At 38.3% G+C, this 21,562-nt stretch overlaps 4 protein-coding genes across 6 annotated transcripts in view; 2 read left to right on the forward strand and 2 right to left on the reverse strand.

Moving 5' to 3' along the window:
• Positions 1-65: 65 nt before the first annotated feature.
• Positions 66-1,546, reverse strand: nip7 (NIP7 nucleolar pre-rRNA processing protein). Its single transcript, XM_077712742.1, has 5 exons — positions 1,379-1,546; positions 1,211-1,297; positions 628-766; positions 349-489; positions 66-278 (listed from the first exon to the last, which is right to left on the reverse strand). Exons 1-5 carry the CDS (start codon positions 1,432-1,434, stop codon positions 159-161), a joined length of 543 nt encoding a protein of 180 aa, XP_077568868.1. The 5' UTR covers positions 1,435-1,546; the 3' UTR covers positions 66-158.
• Positions 1,507-8,292, forward strand: cdc42se2 (CDC42 small effector 2). Of its 2 annotated transcripts, none has more exons than XM_077712743.1 (5): positions 1,507-1,632; positions 3,190-3,424; positions 3,532-3,633; positions 3,742-3,817; positions 5,539-8,292. In XM_077712743.1, the coding sequence occupies exons 2-4, from the start codon at positions 3,371-3,373 to the stop codon at positions 3,814-3,816; spliced, it is 231 nt and encodes a 76-aa protein (XP_077568869.1). In that variant the 5' UTR covers positions 1,507-1,632; positions 3,190-3,370; the 3' UTR covers position 3,817; positions 5,539-8,292. The 2 variants fall into 2 exon arrangements, with proteins under 2 accessions (XP_077568869.1, XP_077568870.1); XM_077712744.1 differs by lacking the exon at positions 1,507-1,632 and adding an exon at positions 1,679-1,878.
• Positions 8,293-8,909: 617 nt separating this feature from the next.
• On the reverse strand, positions 8,910-14,493 carry LOC144194161 (uncharacterized). Its single transcript, XM_077713027.1, has 10 exons — positions 14,262-14,493; positions 13,321-13,426; positions 13,059-13,207; positions 12,761-12,906; positions 12,477-12,651; positions 12,182-12,275; positions 12,019-12,097; positions 11,579-11,652; positions 10,249-11,122; positions 8,910-9,098 (listed from the first exon to the last, which is right to left on the reverse strand). The coding sequence occupies exons 1-10, from the start codon at positions 14,320-14,322 to the stop codon at positions 8,910-8,912; spliced, it is 1,947 nt and encodes a 648-aa protein (XP_077569153.1). The 5' UTR covers positions 14,323-14,493.
• Positions 14,494-15,000: 507 nt separating this feature from the next.
• smyd3 (SET and MYND domain containing 3) overlaps positions 15,001-21,562 on the forward strand; it is a 36,557-nt gene continuing 29,995 nt past the window's right edge. For both annotated transcript variants that reach the window (XR_013325836.1, XM_077712959.1), the window contains exons 1-5: positions 15,001-15,242; positions 19,842-19,905; positions 19,977-20,084; positions 20,515-20,572; positions 20,654-20,808. Coding sequence is in view for 1 of the 2 variants with exons in the window: in XM_077712959.1 (XP_077569085.1) it covers positions 15,082-15,242; positions 19,842-19,905; positions 19,977-20,084; positions 20,515-20,572; positions 20,654-20,808 (546 nt within the window). In the remaining variant the exon portion in view is untranslated. The remainder of the gene's footprint in view (positions 15,243-19,841; positions 19,906-19,976; positions 20,085-20,514; positions 20,573-20,653; positions 20,809-21,562) is intronic.

Raw genomic sequence — 21,562 nt, forward strand, 5'->3', positions numbered from 1 at the left:
TATAATGAACTATTTTAGTTGCTGATGGGTAATGGGGGGGAAAAATGAGCTTTGATTTTCAGATGTGGCTTTAAAGCTTGATTTATTACAAAATTTGAAGGGATTACAGGAAGGAGCATTTGAGAAATAAGAACAGTCATTCATACAGATGAAATCTTTTATGTCAATGTATCTTCATTACGAATAAATTCCCCCACATCGGCTTGGTGGAACACAACGATCGACATGGGGTCCACTCGCCGACATTCCTGGGTCGTCTTGGCGGCCACTCCAAAACCCTGAAAAATATTCCCAATATGTGTTTGGCCTCATGTAGGTTTGTGATCCATGTCGCGGGAGAGTACCAACCAGGGGAGTGTCAGCCATGGAGTAGACCACCACGCCCTGGTACTGCATAGTGTTCTCCGTAATCCTGCCCAGTCCGGATTTTAGTATGTGATTCCCATAAAGGAAGGATTGCTCGGCTCCAGGTTTCACCCACACCTTGAACTTGGAAGATCACAAAACAACACAATTTCATGATTAGGTGAGTTATTTCTAGTTTTGAAATACCTTTATGTATAAGTAATACATGTTCATGTACCGTTTAGTTCAATACACATTAGAAAACTGAAGAAATTGAGAAACCTTTGCATAGGGTGCCATGAAATCCAGAGCTGTGATGTGTAAGCGGAACTTCTTGGTTTTGGTAAACTTGCCAAAACAAGTGCCAACTGATACAAGTTTGTCCCGGCAAATGTTTGTGGACAATTTGAGAATCTTCTCACTGTGGAAACAAAAAAGGAATATACGTATGTAATTGATTCATTGAGCTTTCAAATTCCCTATTTCATGCCACCCCTAAAAATGTTTAGTGGGCTATCAACAGTCCAATATGAGAGAAGGTGGAAGAGAATTTCATTTTTAATTATCTCATTTACTTTTACTATTATTCTTTGACTATGTAATATATAGAATGCTCTCCTGTTTAGCTATATTTGTACAATAATTTCATTTTCTATGTTAAGCATTTTGGAATAATACCAGATTTTTCCACTTTGCTCCAACGTCTGATGTATATTTTGTACATTTGTATTCAGGCATTTCCTCCATGTGATGTAGTAAAAGCGCGATTTGCAGACAATACTTAAATAAATACGGGAGCCAGCAGTCATCTGATCCAAATGGATCAGACGTCTGTCGTCGTCAATGGCACTGAAATGAAATTTACCTCATATAATACACACGATCATTGTTGAGCCTGAAGCAATACATGCCATCTGGTCTGTCCACAAGAAGCTTTATGTTTTCTCCAATACTGTTGAGAGGAAAATATCACATGTAGTTTAGGTTATCTTAGCATGCTAATAGCGTAGTCATCAAAATGGCATCCACCTACTATCTAGACAGCTTTTCAAACAATACGCTCGTCTCTTCATCCGTTAACGGCCTCATCTTTCTTTGCACAAATAAAAACGCTAATTTTGCATTCCTCGTGAGGATCGTTCAAAACGTGGGTCAACACGGAAGTGGTCACACTTAAGAAACGGAAGTTCACAAGACTTCCGTATATTGTACTTCCTGTTTTTTTTAATATTTGCTATCTTTGCTTTCGAAAGGAGCGTATGATTCGGGCAAACAAATTTGGATTTGGTAAGATCATTTCCCCTGGAATTAGCGTGAGATTTACGTGAGAATGCTTGGATTGATGAACGCGTGCAAATGCATGAAGTGTTTGTCGTTTTAAATCTTCCTATTTGTTTTCCACTTTTGGAAATAGGGCTGTTTTAGCATAGCTGTCATTGTGGGGAAACAGCGAGCTAACCGTGTTAGCCTGTGCTAACGCGGGTTTTGAGAGCTCAAACCATCGAAAGTCAGGTTAAACATTTCGGATCAAAGGTTTGATTTAACAATCTATCGTATTTAAATGTTGACATCGGAAAATTGTGGTGGGATTATTTGATCAGCCGCGTGGTGCAGCGTTACATAACACTAATTTGTTTGTAATTACAAATTACTGGTTTCCTCTTCAGTCTAAGCACTAGAACTAAGACAATGAAGTCATTGGCAATATTATTTTTTACAGGATTTGTCATCGTTAGAAAATGTCAAATATGATTAAGTCGTTAAATTTTTATAAAATTACATTTTAATTTATTTGTACCTGTGGACAGCCAAATTTAAACAGACCTGTAAGACTTTGCAATTGAGAGTTATAGTTTTCACCTCGTTTGACTATAAAATGTCATTATGGTTCATGGATAAATTAGGCTAGTCTTTCTCACTGGTTGTGGCTGTGGGAACCACTTGTTCCAGTGTTGAAAAGGAACTTGAACTCAAGAACAATCAAGGAAATGCATTGCTTAAAATAGCCAATGACAACACGTGTATTGTTTGTTACAAGTGAGGTAAGGTAAGAAACTGAATGGGAAAGCAGCCTGAAAAATCGGATATTTTCTTTTTAACAGGGTACTGCAAAATCAATGGTATTTCTGTTTTTGTCTTTAAAAGAAATGAACAAAAATGTTTTAGAAGCTTTTCAAACAGGCTTCCACATTTTTAACATGGTGACAACATCTCAAAAACAGACAACATTGGCCTATTTTTATTTTTTATTTTTGCATCCCTTTTCTTGGCTTAAATTGATGTCACCCTACCAATTGACAATCCCTGAATTGGGCTATTCTTTCAAGACGTGACACTTCCAATGCGCATGTTTAAATTTAAATTACACCCTTGCAGAATGCCTGGCCCTCCACATTCCTCCACTCTGCTTTCCTGCCTGTTACATTCCCACAGATAACACAAATTTAACTTAAGACTCATGTTGCGTGGACAGAAAGATAACCCATAGGCATCCATTGCTTGGTAAAATTGTGCTTTCTCTGTCAGCCATTCAATGTAATTAGACACTCGCAGTATGACACTAAGCCCTGAAAAACGTGATCTAGTTATTGACTGTACTCTTGATAGTAGGTCACTACACAACCACCTCTGCCACATGCAGTGTGACCTCATTTCATTCTTATTGTCAGCTATGCATTGATGTTCTTTCCAGACTTGTTTTTTTTGTCATTTGAACGTCTAGTATTAAGGCTGAAAATGGGTGTGAAATCAGAGCTACACGATTCGTGCCAATAAAAAGATATGTCTACATATTTAAAATGGTTGATAGCTGTTTCTGATACACGTTTGTCTAACTTGTTACAGGAGGGCGTTTTTTACACTGGGCGGTCCCTTCTTGAGGCTAGCGTTTGTTCCAAAGAGCCTGCCATTAGTTTCCTTTCCACTGTGTCTGCGGCTCTGCTGACATCAGACAGGAAGGCACGCGGCGTGTGGCGGCTCAACCGAAACAGGAAACTGCTGCATCGTCGACATCGCTGGCCTGGGAATGACTGAATTCTGGGTTTGTTTCAGCTGCTGTATTGCGGAGCAGCCACAGCCTGTGAGTACGCTAACAAAAGTATTTTATTGATCTCATGGAAGAAATACAATGTACATTTCTTACACCAAATGCAAATAGTAATGGAACACGTTACCTTTGGCTTACAGAAACGGCGGCGGCGGATCGACCGCTCCATGATCGGCGAGCCAACAAACTTTGTCCATACCACACATGTCGGATCGGGAGACATGGGCCTGGGATTGGCCTCGGTAGGTTTTCTGAAAAAAAGGTCTTTCCTCCATGAGAAAGCCGCCACCGACGTCGTTTGATGTTGCTGTAGTTCTGCTCGCTGAGCACTGTTTACCAAATGCTTGCAGGTTGACCTGGTTCAAGCCCAGATGAAGTCCAAAGGCGGCTACGTCCACGGTGGCTCTGAAGGCTCACAATTATGAGGTGGCTCTTGTTTATTTCTCTCTGTGACTTGAGATTCATTTGCTTACTTTGACAGTCCGTTGCGAGAGTTTAAATGTTTAATCTGGATTTCGTCAGACTAAACATAATTGCCCCATTCTTTTTTAGGAGTATGGAAATAATGGTTTCCAGAGTAGAATGGTGGTGTCACAGTTTTCAGGTTCATGATTGGTTATCTTGGATATTCAACTTATATTGCGTTTGTGGGTAAGGGTTTGTTAGTTAATAATTGATAATAATAGAGTCGTAAGAGGTGAGAAATTTAAAAGTTGTCCGACATACCTGTTAGGTTCATTTTTAGTTGTCATGTTATGTAATAGTATCCCAGAATAACCCCAACAATACCTAAATGACAGAACTATTTCAATAACCCGCTTGTTATGTGAGCTCTCACCCAAATACATCCCTCAAATGTAAACTTTAAAAAAAATTCAGCTTCTCAATAATGAATAACTATTTATTTAATGAAATAATTCAGTTAATCATCTTAATCAAATGTTCATACTTTGACCAAAACACACACACGATTAAAAAAATACCCCATTACATTTCCTCTTGACGTAAGAGCGTTGTTGACAAATGTACTTTTGTTGCAAACCTTGACGTGGTTTTCTTTTGTTACGCTCATGTGCCTATTATTGGCCTTGTGACTCTGACTCAGCCACTAATGTGATTGATTGTATCTAAGTAAGGAAATAAACAAACTAAGCTTTCTAGTCTGCTAGCTTGCAGAATGCCACAAACAAGACACTCTATCTATCCATTTTCTATCATGCTTGGCATCGTTAATGATTTTCTGCCTCTTACAAAATGACACAAAACCAATCAAAATTATATTTCACAATAAAAAAGCTAATAAATAATATAATCAGGGGATACCTTCTACATAGATGGACAATGCATTTTGGGTGAATGTCGCACTTGTATACAAAATATATATTTTTTTGTGGGGTTACATTTTCTTATTTAAGATGACCAAAAATAGACACTCACATACCTGTCAACTGGTACGTTCTCGCCGTAATTGGTACAACTGAAAGCCCATTTTTATATTGGTACGCTGTACACATGAAAATGGTACGCTAAACGGTGATTTTGAGAAAAAAAAATAAATTAAGGCTGCGGCACTTTCTAGCCATTTTTCACCATCCGCCATTGTTTCTTCCCGGAAACGCATGTCTGCCAAGTGATATATGTACCGGCGCCTCTGATTGGCTAAAAAAAAAAGATCATGATAAACATTTCGTTTTGTAACACTTTCACCATGTGATTTCCGTTTCCTGTTCCCTTGTTTATGTTTACTTTCATTTTCACTTGTTGTTCGTGATTTTTTACAAAAAAGTAAAGTGGTAAGATTTTCCATGTATTTATACATATATGTAAGGGCGAAAACAAAATTTGGTAAGATCACAAATGGTTCGAGGTTGACAGGTATGCACTCACCCGTCAATAAGGTCGTGAATGTTCTTGACTTTATGCTGCTTGGCTTGGTATAACCCTAACAAGTCACATAAGCTGCTTTGAGTCAGAAAATACCGCAACGTTACTTAACCAGAGCAGGATTTGAGCCAAGATCCAGACTTCCAAGCTCCCAAGAGCCTGGTTGCTCCTGCACCACACCGCCGGTGCCCCCCGCCCCTAAATTCCCCCCCTGGTCTATGTATGTCCATCCTAACAAATCCTTCTTTTGTCTCCCTTTCCAGCCCTTCAAGTATGGAGCAAACTACTACTACTTGCTTATTGGAAGAAGCAGTTCACAGTCTTTCCAGGACGCAGGACCAAAAGAGAAAAGTACTGCTTTTCCATAATGTTGTATATATATATTTTTAGTTTCCATTCCTTTTTTTTTTGTATGAAAGCACTGCGATCCATTTGCTGCCATGCTGTTGCACTGTAAAGAGTATCAATTAAAGAGAAGAGAGGAGGCTTTATTTAGTATGCTCATCATCTCAGACAAACGTACGCTCGCTCGCGTGTGGTCGGGTGGACGGACGGACGCGTATGCATGAGGATAACTGTCGCTGTTTGTAGCTCACACGGATGCCTGTATTTATTATTGCATTTGCAAACGGACCTCACGGTGGCTGGGCCGCTGGAGACGTGGAACCTTCTGTTTCCGTCTTTTTTTTGTTTTGTTTTTCCTCCCTCCCCCCCTCTCTCCCTCCCAGATGTTTGTCAAAGGATAGGTGGAGGTAGTAAAGCATGATAGTTTTTGTTTGTCCTTTTTTTATTCAGAGAAATCTTATGATCCTCTGAGTCATTTTTCAGGGTTGAAGATTACTGTTTTCTACTAAACTTGAATTGAGACAAGTACACTGGACCATATACATTGTACGCTCACCCCTGCTTGGGAATTATGCTTTATTTTGTACTCATTTAGATTTAAACATAACGTAGGATTGTAATAGTTTAATGGAGGCTTTATAGTTGGGAACTTAAATGTATCTCCACTGCACACGAGTGGGTCAGGTTCCACACATAGATGCTTTTATTGGATGTAGGCAATGTTCATGTTTTTTTTTCACCCTTTCTTAATCAGCAGGGAGTTTTTGGTTTGGTTTGTTATTCTTAAAATCTGTCAGCAGGGTATCACAACTAAACTGCTTTTGAATGGAGTGAGGCATGCGCAAAGGAACAACATTTTTGGTGTGGATCGAGCATATTTGTTTTGGATGAGGTGTCTATATATTTTTTTAATGACAAGATTAAAGCACAGGGAGGGGGTGTGGCTTCCAAAAATTGTAGGCTCTACGATGCTGATCCAAATCGTTATTGTTCAGCATTTACTGACATTTACTCTTTTCCGAGTGCCATGGTACCATATTTTCTCAAATAGTGGCATGTTCACTGAAATTCTGAGAGTTGGTGCTTTTAAAGGGAAGCGTGATTCAATGTGTAATTAAATGACTTGTGGTTTAAGGATTTATTTAGCTTATTGCCTGCTATTGACTGTTAGTAGAACCAATTTATTCCAGTTTGAGTGAATTTAGATTTTTATTCACCTTTTATTGATTCATCATTAGAATTATTCATGAAAAACAAACAAAATAGTTTAAAAAAATAATAAACAAGTTCGAAACTGCAGTAATTTTAGTCAGTGTCCTCCCCCAAGAAGAAAAACAACAAGAACAAAACAGGAAGGTTTTTGAAACCTTTCTATGCGGTTTAGAAAATAATTGAATTATTATTGAGGCCTGAAGTACACACGTGGCGCTCGAATTTTGCATCATACCGGATACTAAATGTCAATATTGTGGCCTAAACCACCTAAAATATAATGTGAACGTTAGTTTTTTTCAATCAGTTTACTTAAAATGTTGAGATTTCCAATTCAACTAATTTTCTTCAAATTTCACACTCCTCCACCTCTCCAATTTGTAAACTGAAGCCACTATTGAAGGAAAATATGCTCGTGCTACTCTTTAAGTCTAAAAGCCTCTTTTAGGGATCTAAAATGCCACCCAACCTCTTCTTTTTGTCATCAACCAACTCAGCACAATTAGTTCTCGTTGATTGTCGTAACGTGGTGGCTGCGGGTTCGGCTTTATTGTTTCATCTTTAACGAGAGCAGCTATGGTATGAATGTCAACCAGTGTCCGCATTCTCGGCGCCATTGCTCGTCTCATAAATGCATGCGCTTGTGTGTATGTGTATCTCCTGTGGTTGAACACGTGTCCATCAGAATGTAATCGTATCATAAAGCCAGCAAAAACATGCGTCAGTGTCTGTTCCAGGCAATATAAGAGAATATACCAGCCGGAATTTAAAGAGCCGTTCTAAAAGACGTCAAATTGTTCCAGTCAGAAGCAAAAATGGCGATCAACATTTCTCACAATGCTTTGCAAAAGCGTTTTTATTAAGCATTCAAGCTATGTAACCATTTTTTGGTGTGTGTTAAGTGATTCACGTTTGTGTTTCTACCCCCTTGTGGTTATACAAAGTCTTCACATCACCTTTTAAATGTCAGGTTCTCTTGATTGTTGGAAAAAATGATTAAGATGAGCTTTTTTTTAAGTATAATGAAAAATAACCTGCATTTGAGCAGTGGTGTGAACTTTTTGTGTCCACTGTACACATGATAACAACAAGATGTGCTAAATGACTTGGTGAATGTCATATTTTAGCCCCAAAATGTTTTGATTGAGAACATAAATTGTTCTACTTCATCCTTCTTGCCAGCCAGAGGTGCTATTTAAATACTTTTAAGATCTTGTGGCGTTTGAAGAATCGCCTCTGGCAGTCTTGTGGGATTCGCAGAATTGTCGTTACATACGTAACTTGTTGTTTTTGATGTTGTAATTTTACGATAGGAAATTTCATTTTCAATGAACCCATGGGTGAGAATTGTTCATCTCACCTAGGACGATGCGTGTATAATAAGATGAGAAATTAAGAAAAAGTCCATCCTGTCTTTCATTTTTGCAATGGAAAATAAATGTCACATATTGATGTTTTAATTATTGTGTTGTCTGTTTTTAATGCATCAATTTTGCTTTTTTTTAAGTCTAGCTGCCAATGACAGTGATAGATGTCCAATCCAATTTGACTAGCTAGTTTGGACATCTTTTGCTGTCAATGGCAGGAAAACATGATTTGTTTTGCCTGTTTATTTACAGATTAGACATCTATCGTTAATCTATAGATGAAACATCTATCGCTGTCAAAATGTAATATGTTACCTCTCCCGTTTCATATTATACAAACACCCTGTACATTTAATAATCCCTTTATTTATTCTTGACTTATCTTGAATGCAGACAGACAAAGAAAACTGAATACATAAACTGCCTTCGGTCACTCAAAACTTACACAGCAGTGTTTTGACAAAACATAATATGTACATACTAACTTAATGTTATGCAAACATATACATGCTGTACAAAGCTAACAATGCAAAAGTTCTCCTAAAAGATCCTAAGAAAAGCCTTTGTTTTATGCTCCCTGATGTATATTCTACCAGGAACACGTTCAGTCAACTTTAGTGCTCCTGAGCCTGGGGCGGCTTCTTTGTATTCCAGGTAGTAAATCTTTTTTTTTTTTTTTTTTTTTAAGTATACCCTGCACTAGCCTCCCATCATAATCCTTTTTGCATGTCTCTTCTTCCTTTCCCTGAAGGCTGATTACTGGGGATGTGAACGATTTGCAGGACCACCCTGGGTGGAGGGACATCTCGCTCTCCTCTTGGTTGGCGGGGGTGGATGGCATGGCCCTCTAGTGGCCCTTTATATGACCGATAATAACCTCGGAGTGGGTTCACCCATGGCTAGGAGCACATTCAGGTATGTGAGACTGTCAAAAAGGATGTTAATTTATGTTATTTGATCGAAACGCCTGTCATGACATTTCTTAGGGAATTTTCTAAAGTGTTAAGATTATTTTTTCTCTTCTCCGTTTTGACTATCAGAGATCTTACTTAAACCCTGAAGTGCTTCGTAACCGTCAACCACTGGAAAAGTGCGATTTATACCAACAGGTTCGCAAGCATGGCTTTTGTTGGCATTTGAAATGTTTTGGATCCCCCTTTCTAAAGGTTTCTTGTTGCTATTCTGGGTTTCTAACAGATAAACAGATTGTTTACATGGACCATGTAATACCTGGTAGCTGTTATTAACAATACATTTGTGGACACAACTATAGTCTTTAGTTGAGTCCTTTGGGGAATTTTCGAAAACTATGGCATGTTTGTCTTGACCACTTTTTTTCTCTTCTGTATGAGTGACAGACGGTTCCTTTAAACCTGGCAAAACTTGATAGTTCTTATCTGTTGGAGTACTGTCTTGTAATTTTAAACGATCACAGGAATTCACTTTATCTGGATCTGTCCCAAGGCTCTGTGTTTCACCAATTTTGGGCTGTCCTACCTGATTATCACATTGCTTTTGAAAACGATGCAAGGCTTGGTATTGATCATCGACAGAAAAACTGGGGTTTGAGTGTCCTGGGACAAGGATATCATTTTTTGTAGTGTCTTTTAGGACAATTTTCTCCAAGTCTTTTTTTGCGCCACTGTTCTGCTGCCCAAATGGACTGTCAGCGAATCCCTTCAAATTGTGAAATGGTTCGTAACCAGGAGCCATAAGAAAAGTGCTTTTTGAGCCTTTGGTGTCTTTTTCTAAGGAATTTTCTGAAACGTTTTGCTCTTCCAGCTGATTAGAAGCGTTCTTCAACACACTTGATATTGCTTGATAGTTGTCATCAACCAAAAAAACGTGGTTAGAATTAACAGGGATGCAATTACTATCAACTTGACTGGTGTTTTTTGAAGAATCTTCTAAAACCTTGTCTTGATATTGGTTCTCTCTTTTCTCCTGCTGACTAACAGATGACTCATTCAATCTCTGAAAGGATTGGTAGTTATTATCCATTGGCAGACTCCCTTGTAATTTCACATCAACACTAATTGGATTTCCTACATGTTGACCCATGTTTTGTTCCTTGCAATGTTTGGCCTGTTTCATCGGAACACATGTATCTCTTTGACTATTGTCTTGTAAGGGTCTTGTAAATTGACGATCGTAGAGTGCCGTGGAACCCTTAAACATCTCATAACTATCAGCCATTGGAAGACAGGCATCTGATACTGCAGGTCCGCAACTAGCGTCTTTAGTCTTTTGTGTATTATCACTTTTCTGCTCTTTAAATTTAATATCAGAGAACTCCCCTGATCTCTGAAAAGCTTGATAGTTGTCATCTAATGGAATGGTACCCTGTAATTTTGCAGGAACACATCGGTCACCATCCTTGGTGGCATCCTCACCCCCGAAAAAAGCCCCACTAAATATCTTTTGAGTGTTTTTGTGCCTTATTCCCACACTGTTTTCAACATCTCCAGGCAAACTTGTGTTGTTGCAGCTAAGGGACCCATTTGAAAACCTTCCAGAACCTCTGCTAGTGTGCTGGTCAGACATGGAAGTCAGCATGTAGGAAGAGACCAAGATTGGGGACATGTTTTCTTCACAGGCTGTTCCTCGGTTGTTGTCGCCGGTTGGTACGCTGCCTATTCCTTGGTAGCTATTGTTACACTGCATTTCAGGTTGAGTGTTAACCTGCGAAGGAGCGCTAGGCCTGATAAAAGCGTAGGTTATTGTGTTTTCTGAGTCTGAATGTTGCTCACAGGTGGACAAGACGCCAGTTGGTCTTTTCATGAAGGTTTTACTGAATGCCCCTTGGACACCTGCAATGATGTCCACAGCTTCTGTACGAGCATAACTCAGAGAACTCGGACCAGTACTAGTTCCGCTGCGTTGAAGGAGACTCTCAGTGCTGTTCATGAGGGTCTCCTTTGACCTGAGATACAATGGCAGGTTAGCTAAAATGTTCTCAACAATCATCCATTTATAGTACGTATTTATTATTATTATTTATTAGTATTTATTATTTTTTTCCCACACATATGAGGCTCTTTTAATAACAAATAAAATCAATCAGGCTCTCAGCACAATTAATGTGTGGAGCCGACAGCCTCGCCTAACACAAACGTGCTGTGACAGCTGCTCTTTAAGTGATAGATTGATATTGGACACTTCAAACAAGCACTGCAATTAACTATATGCTTGAATTTGGTGCCCGTTGGTGGTGAGGGAAGGAAAGCGGTCTCATTAAGTTATGTAATGACTTTAATATTTTAATTTTACAATTTAAATGTCTTTTTTTTACCATTATCTGAGATATAAAAATAAAAAACTCTTTTATAAAATGGCAACGACTGAAAATAAATACATTTCGGAAACTTTTGTCACATACCACTGTTTGGAGTCATCTCGGATGAAAGTCTCGACATAGATTGATGAGATGATGGGGGGGATCGGCTTTAAAACCTGCAGCGAGGAAACAAAATTAATCTCCATCCAACTTTGGATTCTTCAATATTAATGGCAGCCAAAGAGTTCAGATTTGTGAGGTCACTAGATAGTTATAAAACAAACAAAATAAACACAATTCCAAAATTCTGAAGCAATAGCAACACATTTGAATTTGTCTTTTGTCTTCTTTATGACTATTACAATTATGTATATTTCACAAAATGTATTATTAGTCGCCTTCCTTCATTTTAGTTAAAGCTGTTTATAAGTTATGTAATACTTTTCTGACTGGAAAACATTGCCCCATTAAGAATAATGAAGAAAAAATGTATAATTTATGCATAATTTGGTTTACTAAAGACACACTATGAAATAACTTACCTCTTCTTTACTTGGGTACATTTTGAGAATTTGGGAATTCTTATAGTTGCCAAATGAGTCCCAATACTTTGCCCGACACCTAAAAAACAAATCGCCAGCAAATAGATACGATCCGTGAGTGTATTTCAAGGTGGAAAAAACAATAATAAGCCTTGTATCTTACTTCACATAGGATATGTAAGTCACACTGGTGATGGTGATAGCAAGCAGACACAGGGTAATGGAGAGAACCCATATTAGGATCTCACGGGACGCCGCTATTAAATGTACAAACAATTAGTTCATATAACCCTAAACTATTGCTATACATCTGAATAATATAAAATAATATTGGTAACTGGATGCACTGATTTCAGTCCATCCCGGAGGGGAAAAAAAACCTTGATTTTGACAGCGTTGTCATGCAAACGCTGCTTTAGGTTGGACTTTGACATTATGTAAAGCAGGTCAACACTTACGGGTTGTAAATTCGTACTCCTCGCTCCACTCGCTCGGTGCGTTGCTCCAAGGCAGGAAGCTCTGCACGGCGAACAAATAGGTTGTGCTTGACTCCAATTGTTTCCCAAGTATTTCAGTACTAAAACATGAGTCACATTGCTCCTCCAGTGACGGGGCTTTGAATACATCAGTTACCTGTGAAAACATCATGAGTATTAATACCTATCTGTGTGTGTATATATGTATATAATATTTTTTTTTGAATTTTCCAGAACAGTATAAAATATGCAAAGGCACACTTTACCCATTCACTGTCTCCTTTTTTGCGGTACTTAAGACGTGTGTGTAGGTCAATTTTTATAAAGTCCATGTTTTCATTTGTCTTCCAAAGTATTTGAATATTCCCATTGGTCTCATTAACAGAGACAATGTTCGGCATTTGAGGTTTCACTATGAAGGAAAAAGATTAAAAAAATAAAAACAGTTTAGATTTCATCCAAGATCAAGAAAAAAAATAGCAATTTATTGAAAAGTTGGCATTTAAATATCAATTTGTGTATTTTCCACTGTAAATAAGAGACCGTATGATGTGTTTAACTCACAGGTTTGTGTCACACTTATATTTTTGCTCTCTACATATTCGCCACGTCTCCTGACAAATGCTGTGTGAATATTCTCCAATACCAAAATGACGTTGATGGAACAGCAGCATTGTCCACTCTTACACTGAAGGGGAAGGCAGTAGCTTTCCCTGCAGAAGACAAAATAAAGTGCATCATTAATAGTCATATTTTTTTACTTATTATAATATTCTTACTAGTAATACTAGTGTTATTTTACTTAGCACCTGATGGACTCACTCACCCAAGACCATTAGGACTCAACAGAGTCACATTGTAGTCGGTGCAGTTTGGAGCATCAAAGTCACATGACATTTTGTCATAGTCATTGGTGCAATCCAGATTGACTCCTGTTGCAATAGATTGAAAAAGCAGGTTATTACATATATATGTGATTAACACTTTCGTGCACAAATTAGTATTTTAGTACAAATCCTAAAAGACTCATTTAACAGATTGGCTGCCATCGACAGCAGAAGACGACCAAAATATTTTAAATGGGAGGAGCAAAGGACGTAAACATGGACTTTTCAAGCCAGTTTTCCCTGTTTAAATGAATTGAACAGCTATCACCATCAATGACATGTAATTAGTTAAATACTTATCTGTGTGAATTTTAAATGCATTAATTGTATTTGTACTCCTTTTTAATTGTAGAATTAAAGAGAAATTACAACATTAATATTTTTTTAATTGCTAATGATGTTTTTTACTGACCAAAATAGTCACTTGCCGTAAAGCAAGGAAAAAACATTTTTAGAACTACCAAAAATACACTTTTGTCAACTTTTGAATATCTGACCCCAAAGGAATAAGTTAATATAATGTAATACTGTAAAATTTACAAGGTTTAGCAACAGTCTATGCCTAGAAAAATGTAACATGTCATGTTAAAATCTAGCTACGATGTAACATTAGCGCATCCAAACATGATACAACAATACTGGGCATATTATAGTTTATTAACATGTGATATGTTAACATAAATCAACATGTAAAATTGCATGTTTGTATTGTTTTATTCATTGTCCACACGTGATAGTCGGTTAGTCTGTTTGGATTCTCGCCATACTTCGATTAACAGGGAAAGGAATTTAATAAAATACAGAATATACATGTTATTTTAGGTCAATTTATCGACATGTTATGCTGTCAACATTTGACAGTAATCCAAATCGTACATACCAGAGTGAGATGCTGAAGTGGAGACAATTCCTACAACAATAAAAGCAAGGATGATAAACATCCTAACAAAAACTGTTGTTGTTGTTTTTTAAAAATCCCAGCGATTAAGTCTCACGTCCTTTCATGTACTTTAATTATGATTTGACATACGCAGTGGTACATTCGCATTGTGCCGTGAGCGTACTTCCTCATTATGGAAAGTCTTACTGGAATGTTTTGCGCTGATTCCAGTGAATTTGACACTCCCACTTCTTATGAAATCGACTGAACTGGAATCATTTGCACGAAACTGTACTAGTGTTTTGCAATATTTCTCTGATGTGCACTAATGTAAATGCACTTATTAAGTATTATGTTGACTATTTGTGTATTTATTAGTTATTCATGTGTCCACTTCATGGTCAAGAATTACATTCAATCAATCAATTTGTGTTATATTTTTGGATCATCTCTCTTTTCTATCATTAGTCTATGCTTAAGACTTGTTTCTTTTTAAGAATGATTTAATTCGTGGTTTTTGGACTTTGGATACCATGAAAAATGAAAGCGTACTGTACATTTTCAGTTTCAACAACAGTCATTTTTTTCTAAATATGCGTGCGTTTAAGCATTTAGAAAAATACATTTGCTGTCAGGCCTTTCTGTCAAAATGTAAAGTAAAATAGAATGAAACGTATTGAGATCTTTGAATATATTATAAATATTTTGATCATGAACGGGGCGATGAAATGGCGCACGAGCGACTTCCCGTAGCACATGTGACGTCACACCGCATGGAGCGTAAGTTCGTGAGCGTCTGCGCGAGCTTCCAAAAAGTGCAATGGTGTCCGTGCTGGAGCGCTTTGCCAGTCCGGGCAAAGGTAACGGTTTGCGGGCGAGGACTGCAATTAATACCGGGACCTTGATCTTCTCTGCCGAACCACTGGCGACCTGTGTGTCGCTAAAAATGGCTAAGGAGGTGTGTCATAGCTGCTTCGCGAGGTAAGGGACGTCCATTATCCCATGTGCTGTTTTACGCAACAAATAAAGCTTAATAAACTGCACTAGTAATTGTTTTTGTACTAGAGATCCTTTTAGTTAGTGCAGGTAGTAATTAAAAAAATTCTACAGGGGCTGACATCCTATGTATGTCATTTTTGGCTGCTAGGTGGCACTATGTACTCACTGGTTATTTTAGGTCAATTGGGAAGAACCAACGTATATTATTGTTATTTTTTGGTCGGCCCGGTGGGGCGAGTGCTTAGCGCATCGGCCACACTGTTCTGGGGCCAAGGGTTCAACCCAGGTCACGTCCACCTGTGTGGAGTTTGCATGTTCTACCAGGCCCTGCTTTTTCTGGACCGCTTTATCCTCACTTGAGTCGTGGGGGGTGCTGGAGCCTATCCCAGCTGACTCCGGGTCAGAGACGGGGGACACCCTGAATTGGTGGACAGCCAATCACAGGGCACAAGGACACAAACAACCAATCATGCTCACACTTCTACCTAGGGGCAATTTGGGGTGTCCAATCAGCTGACACTGAAACATGCCAATGTTAATAAAACAAAAAAACAAAACATTCACACGCACACCTAGAGGCGTTTTAGGCGTAAACATCCCTTTTAATACACCCCACTCAACATAATCATTTGCAGACACTCCAAAATCATTTTTTTTCTTAATTTCATGGTGAACAGGGGAATTGTCAAAATCAAGTCTTTAACCCATGACTGTGTATGCGTGTATGCCGCTGAACACATTCAGGTTAATGGAAAAATTACAATACACATAGGCTCATTGTTACAATAAACAACAACCCTTAGCCCTGTTTTTTGACATTTAATCCATACTGTATACACGATGACAAATTTAGTCTCTCACACCTCATCATAGAGTAAAAATAAGATGAATCAATATGTTTTATCATCACTGGATTCCATTATCCCTGTATGTGCGTATATGCCGATTTGTGTTGTTCAACTCGAGACGTGTTCAAGGTTGCGAATATGTGATTGTGATGGTAAACAAGTGGCTCGGCTATGTCGGCTGCGGTGTGTGTGTGTGTGTGTGTGTGGGGGGGGGGGGGGGGGGGGGGTTGTTCATCACTTGTACGAGGCTGAATCAGTCATTGATTTAACATTAGTGCCACACAGGAGCCAAAATTTGGATGAAAACTTTCTATTTCTAAACTTTGGGGCAGACTTGTATTTTGTGAAAAAAATAAAATAATTCCAATTCAATGGGTCATTTAAATTATGTTTTTGGATATCAAAACAAATGATTTATTGACAAAAACTTGTCATACGATTGAAATATGCTTGTTTTTAAGTCGTTGACCAAACACACATCTAATGTGTGTGTGTGTGTGTGTGTGTGTGTGCGATGTGGACAAGCAAATGCAAGTTTGGAACAGGATTTTCTCTCATCATCACGATGAAACAACTCCATATGAAAACCCTCAGGTGTTAGTGAATCATCCTCCAAAGAGCCATTAAGAACTCAGTAAGGGATCTTAGATGGCTCTAAATGCCACACAGCTGGAGTTGCTTTATCTTCACTTAACACACAGACACACACACACACATACTGACTGTTTTCATGTTTTTTTAAGGAAGCAGTTCAAATAAAAATAATTAAAATACATTTGGATTGTCCTCTAATTAAAGATGAGACACCAGTTATAAAAGTTTTATTATTTTTTGCTCATAATTTAAATTTGCCCCATGCCCATTTCCGTTACTGGAGTAAATAGTAATTTTTCCACTAATATACAATGTTTATTAACTGTACACAGTACTTGTATTGTGTTTTTTTTTTTTGTAGATTCTTTTTTTTAATCTATCCATGAAAAATAAATTACCTTAAATATAAATGTTAGGTTTACAGGAATTTTGAAATAATGACTGTTAAGGAAAAAAACTAGCAGCCCACCATGCTTATAAAGTATTGAGGCAACCCTGCTTTTTAGTCACCTTGTGTGCATTGTCAATATTTCTAGTCTAATCTTTAAAAATGGTGCCTATTTTTGTTATAAAACAATGTAACAGCATGTGTTTTGGCCCACAAGCACTTAGAATTCACGAGTTGTGTTTTTTGTAACATTTATTAGGGATTTTAGTTCGGTTATGTATATAAAAGTTGCGGCTTGCCGCTCTTGCTACTCCGACTACAAATGAGAAAATGCAATCAAGCACAACTGGACAGCTCCGAAAAGAAGACCCCCACAAATTAATAATCCAAAACACACACATGCAAAGAAGTAAATCTCACAGCTCTGTGGTCAGTAATCTCGGGAAATTAATTAACATGCAGCTCACATGCCAAGCACGTTGAGACATGCTGAGGTAAGCCTAAAAAAGTACTGTTGTTTAGCACACACTTTTAGGGACGGGTTATTTCCGCTTTGGCTTTTTTCCCCACTGCCCTTCAGCAACTTCAATTTTTTTCTGTGCCCTTCTTTATTTGGATTCAATTTTCCAATTAAAACCCAACTGTTGGTAATTGTTTGACTGCATTGATTGAAGGGTGGAAGGGAAAATATGAGGCAGGGTGAGAGTGTCCTCTACACACAATTCACTGTTGGTAATGAAAGCAATCTAATGTTATTCATGAGTTTCCATACCGTACTAGTGTTCCAACCTCGGTCGGTCCTGCCTTCAATGAGATGTCACTTCACAAGGGATATGAAGGAGGCCACATGAAGGGGAAGGAAGAAGGGAGTTGATGGAGAGAGAAAAGCAAAGATTAAAAGACAGAATGTTGAGAGAGAGCATAATGAAGGAAAATGGACGAAGATGAGAGCAAAATATGATGTGACAGCAGTACGCTCATCAGCAAGTAGAAGTCATAGACACTTTATTTTTCTGTCGTTCTTTTGGGGTTTTTCCTCCCGTTTTCACCTCCACTGTTTGTATTTAGGCGTTTTTTTATAAACGTTCCTAGATTCTGGATAGCTTCTGATTTCTTCAGATGTACCAAGGGAATAGAAATATTAAGCCAATTTGTTATAGTACAACATTTAACTATCACAAGTGTAGCACATTAAGTTACTAAAGTACACAGTTTGATAGACCTTTAATGGGTGTATTACAGTGTTTTGCCAGCAACAAATGTTGCCAGGTAGTACGTCAAAGTCCAGTACCATGAGTGTACATCATCGCCAGGCAAAAACATAACCATAACTTTGCATTATTTTTTACAAGAACCAAGTGCCAATGTTTTTTTTTGTAGATTTAAATCGTATAGTAAACCTGAATCACATTCATTTCATGACAGCTGATTTAAATATTTGAGCATTCACAGAACAACTTTAATTGTCTCTTCAGGCATGATGCTTTTTTTTTTTTACACTATTCTTTATTCCCTGTTAATTATGTTTAACATGGGAGAATAATTGATTTTCTTCCTCATTAAATGTCTATCGAGTGACACCTCCTTGCCTTTTGTTCTCACAAATTGGCTCTTTCTGCTGACACCAGGTATTTGCCTCAGTGTAAAATAACTGGCAATAAGGTCAAAGTAGAGGTCAGACCATCTTCTGAGGGGAAAGATTGCGTTTGTGTTGCAGATTTGTCACCGTGCTAGCTGTAGCTGGTTGATTTCCTACAGTAGAGTTGTAGCAGAAACATTTCCCCAAATAAGGTTATGGTCAACATCAGTCTTAAAGCGTGAACGTCCAACTTAAGCAAGAGTTTGGGTCTGGCCTGGCTCTCTATCGTTTGTTATTATTGCCTCGTGTCTCACGTTGCGCCAGTGGTCGTTCTGTGGGTGGCTTCTCAAGTTTCTGTTCTGTCTCAGCATGACAAGAATAGCTGTGTTTTCACCAACCTTTGCCCCACATGGGCCAATAAATTGGAGACTGGAAAGGGAGGACAGGAGGAGTTGGCTAGAAAAGGGTGATGAGTAACACTCTTTAAGGGCAAAAATTGAGACGTTTTAGTTTGTTTGTCAACTTTGGTGGGTTTATTCAGCATTCAAGTCGAGGCCCATGTACGATACAATTTCCACCTTTTGACTCTTTCCATAGCAAATAATTGTGTACATTTTGAGCTGTGCTCCAGCACCACCGTACCCCTTGTAAGGATAAGAGGTTCAGAAATGTAGTTTTTTTTCCCCAAGTGACAACTTTTTGGAACCTTTAAGTTTAAGGCAACAACAAAATGGCTATCATAAGTTTCTCCTAACTACATTTCTGTAGTGCCATCACAAACTGAAGAGACAATGCAAAAATAACGACTTTAGCCTTCAGAGATATTGTAGTAGATGTTCCACTATTTAAGTATGGTTTCACACACCAAAACAAGTTAATTCCCAGAACTCAGACTGTGTGATACCCTCCCCAGTGATTGTACTGGATGTGGACAAGAATTGCAGTGTTCTGCTTTGTTATCAGACGTATGAGCATCATGGAAAGGGCTGCCAAATAAAAAATAATGAAATGTTGACTCGGTGGGAGAATTTGTAATTATATAATGAGGTGCAAATACTGTATATTTACATGATTCAGGTATATTTCTAATTACTGTTCTTCTTTTGACATTTGAAATCATCAAAGTGGCATCGCAGTTGACGCATTGACTTAAATTTGTTTTTTTCGTTCAGAGAGAAGAACTTGCTGCGATGCTCCCAGTGCAAGATGGCTCGATATTGCAACATCATCTGTCAAGTATAATTCAGTATTATGCATGAGCATCTGTTTTTGTTTTTTTTGTTACAAAAAAAATGTTTTCCATGTAGAAACAAGCGTGGTCAAACCACAAGAGGGAGTGCAAATGTCTACAGAGCATCCTTCCCAGAATTCCTACCGACTCTGTTCGGCTAGCTGCGAGAATTCTTTTTGCTAAGGTATGTTCCTAAAATCTCTTACTCTATTCTCACTACGTATAGTTCACATTGTTATGTTGTATATCAGTAAAGTCCAGTTTGAGTCGGATAAATTTTGTTATAGTTCTTTCATGCAAGCCTAACTTATTGATCAACAGATAAATTGAAGTATACAATCTGACATTTACTATTTATTCTGGAATGTTTTTTTTGAAATTTTCTTATAGATGATCCTAACAGATGGATATCTCTTAGTTTGAGGTAATTTTATTTAGGTGGTGGTTCATTTTTCTGGCGTTGGGAACTTAATTGCTGTGCTGTTTGCTCTCGAACAGATGACTCACATTGCCCATCTGTTGGTATAAAAAAAAATCTCCTGGGTACAGTGACGATTAGGATACTTTGATGCTGTAGAATGAAGCTGTTTTTTTGTGTCACTCGTATCTTTTAGCTATCGCCAACAAAGAGCAAAAGTGAGGAGCTCTACACTTTAGACCAGCACGAATCACGTATGTTTTTTCCCCCCCAAAAGTCATGCATTTGCGCATCTGTCGGCTACACCACAAAACATTTGTTGTTTATCTACACAGACCTGTCCTCCATGTCTGAGTCAAAGACACAAGGTCTATCCCAACTGGCATCCATGCTTGAGATGTACCTACAAGAAGAAGTACCTGAACTTGCACTAGAAATGACATCGGGATTCCCCAAGTCTTGTAGACGGCCCCTCGACTTGATTGCAAAGGTAAGCTAATACAGTGTTCCCTCGCTACTTCGCGGTTCAGCTACCGCGGACTCAGAGCTTCGCGGATTTTTTTGGGGAAAGAAAAAAAATACAAATATTACATTGAAACAACATATTTTACAGTTTTTTTGTTATAACATGAATTTCACTCTCTCTAACCGTATTCTATATGGTGTACTGCATACAGGGGGGTAAATTTAAAAAATATATATATATTTTTTTAAATTGTTTTTTGAATTAAATTCAAATTAAGCATTTTTGAAGGGGAATCCCTACTTCGCGGAAATTCACTTATCGCGGGTGGTCCCGGTCCCCATTAACCGCGATAATGGAGGGAACACTAACACTCAAACAAAACCGCCTGTTTGGTTCATCTTGTAAATACATAACATAGAACACCTCCAAAGAGATGCGTCTCTCTGCACACAGAGACCGCAACCAGCGACTGATTGTGTTTAGCATCCCCTGTCGTGCCTAGCTCACACCCCAACAGATGTCGAATGATCGTTGCCGCGTCTGCGGCGGCATCCCTCCACATTTCTGCGTCTCTGGGTATTCCCAACGCAACCATCGTTCCGTCCTACCCTACAATTGAAACCATATTTCATTAGAGTACATTTGTCAGGAATGCGCCTGTACCTCAGTCATTGGCAAACATTGGCGGGACTCCGGCAAGATTTTATGACCGTCGGCCGTTGAAATCAACACAAGGCTGTTTTTTTTTTACTTTTCTGTAATACAATGGTTGCATGCA

Source organism: Stigmatopora nigra, chromosome 3 (genome assembly GCF_051989575.1).
Source record: "Stigmatopora nigra isolate UIUO_SnigA chromosome 3, RoL_Snig_1.1, whole genome shotgun sequence".
Lineage (NCBI taxonomy): Eukaryota > Metazoa > Chordata > Actinopteri > Syngnathiformes > Syngnathidae > Stigmatopora > Stigmatopora nigra.

Bases quoted from the DNA above. Each gene is read 5' to 3' on its own strand.
- nip7 (XM_077712742.1), bottom strand. From the start codon at position 1,434: ATGAGGCCGTTAACGGATGAAGAGACGAGCGTATTGTTTGAAAAGCTG. The intron at 490-627 runs GTTTCTCAATTT...TGATCTTCCAAG, and splicing joins TCATGGCACCCTATGCAAAG to TTCAAGGTGTGGGTGAAACC. The intron at 279-348 runs GTTGGTACTCTC...AATATTTTTCAG, and splicing joins CCATGGCTGACACTCCCCTG to GGTTTTGGAGTGGCCGCCAA.
- cdc42se2 (XM_077712743.1), top strand. From the start codon at position 3,371: ATGACTGAATTCTGGGTTTGTTTCAGCTGCTGTATTGCGGAGCAGCCA. The intron at 3,425-3,531 runs GTGAGTACGCTA...TTTGGCTTACAG, and splicing joins TTGCGGAGCAGCCACAGCCT to AAACGGCGGCGGCGGATCGA. The intron at 3,634-3,741 runs GTAGGTTTTCTG...AAATGCTTGCAG, and splicing joins TGGGCCTGGGATTGGCCTCG to GTTGACCTGGTTCAAGCCCA.
- LOC144194161 (XM_077713027.1), bottom strand. From the start codon at position 14,322: ATGTTTATCATCCTTGCTTTTATTGTTGTAGGAATTGTCTCCACTTCA. The intron at 13,427-14,261 runs GTATGTACGATT...CTATTGCAACAG, and splicing joins CACTTCAGCATCTCACTCTG to GAGTCAATCTGGATTGCACC. The intron at 11,123-11,578 runs GTATGTGACAAA...ATTGTATCTCAG, and splicing joins CGAGATGACTCCAAACAGTG to GTCAAAGGAGACCCTCATGA.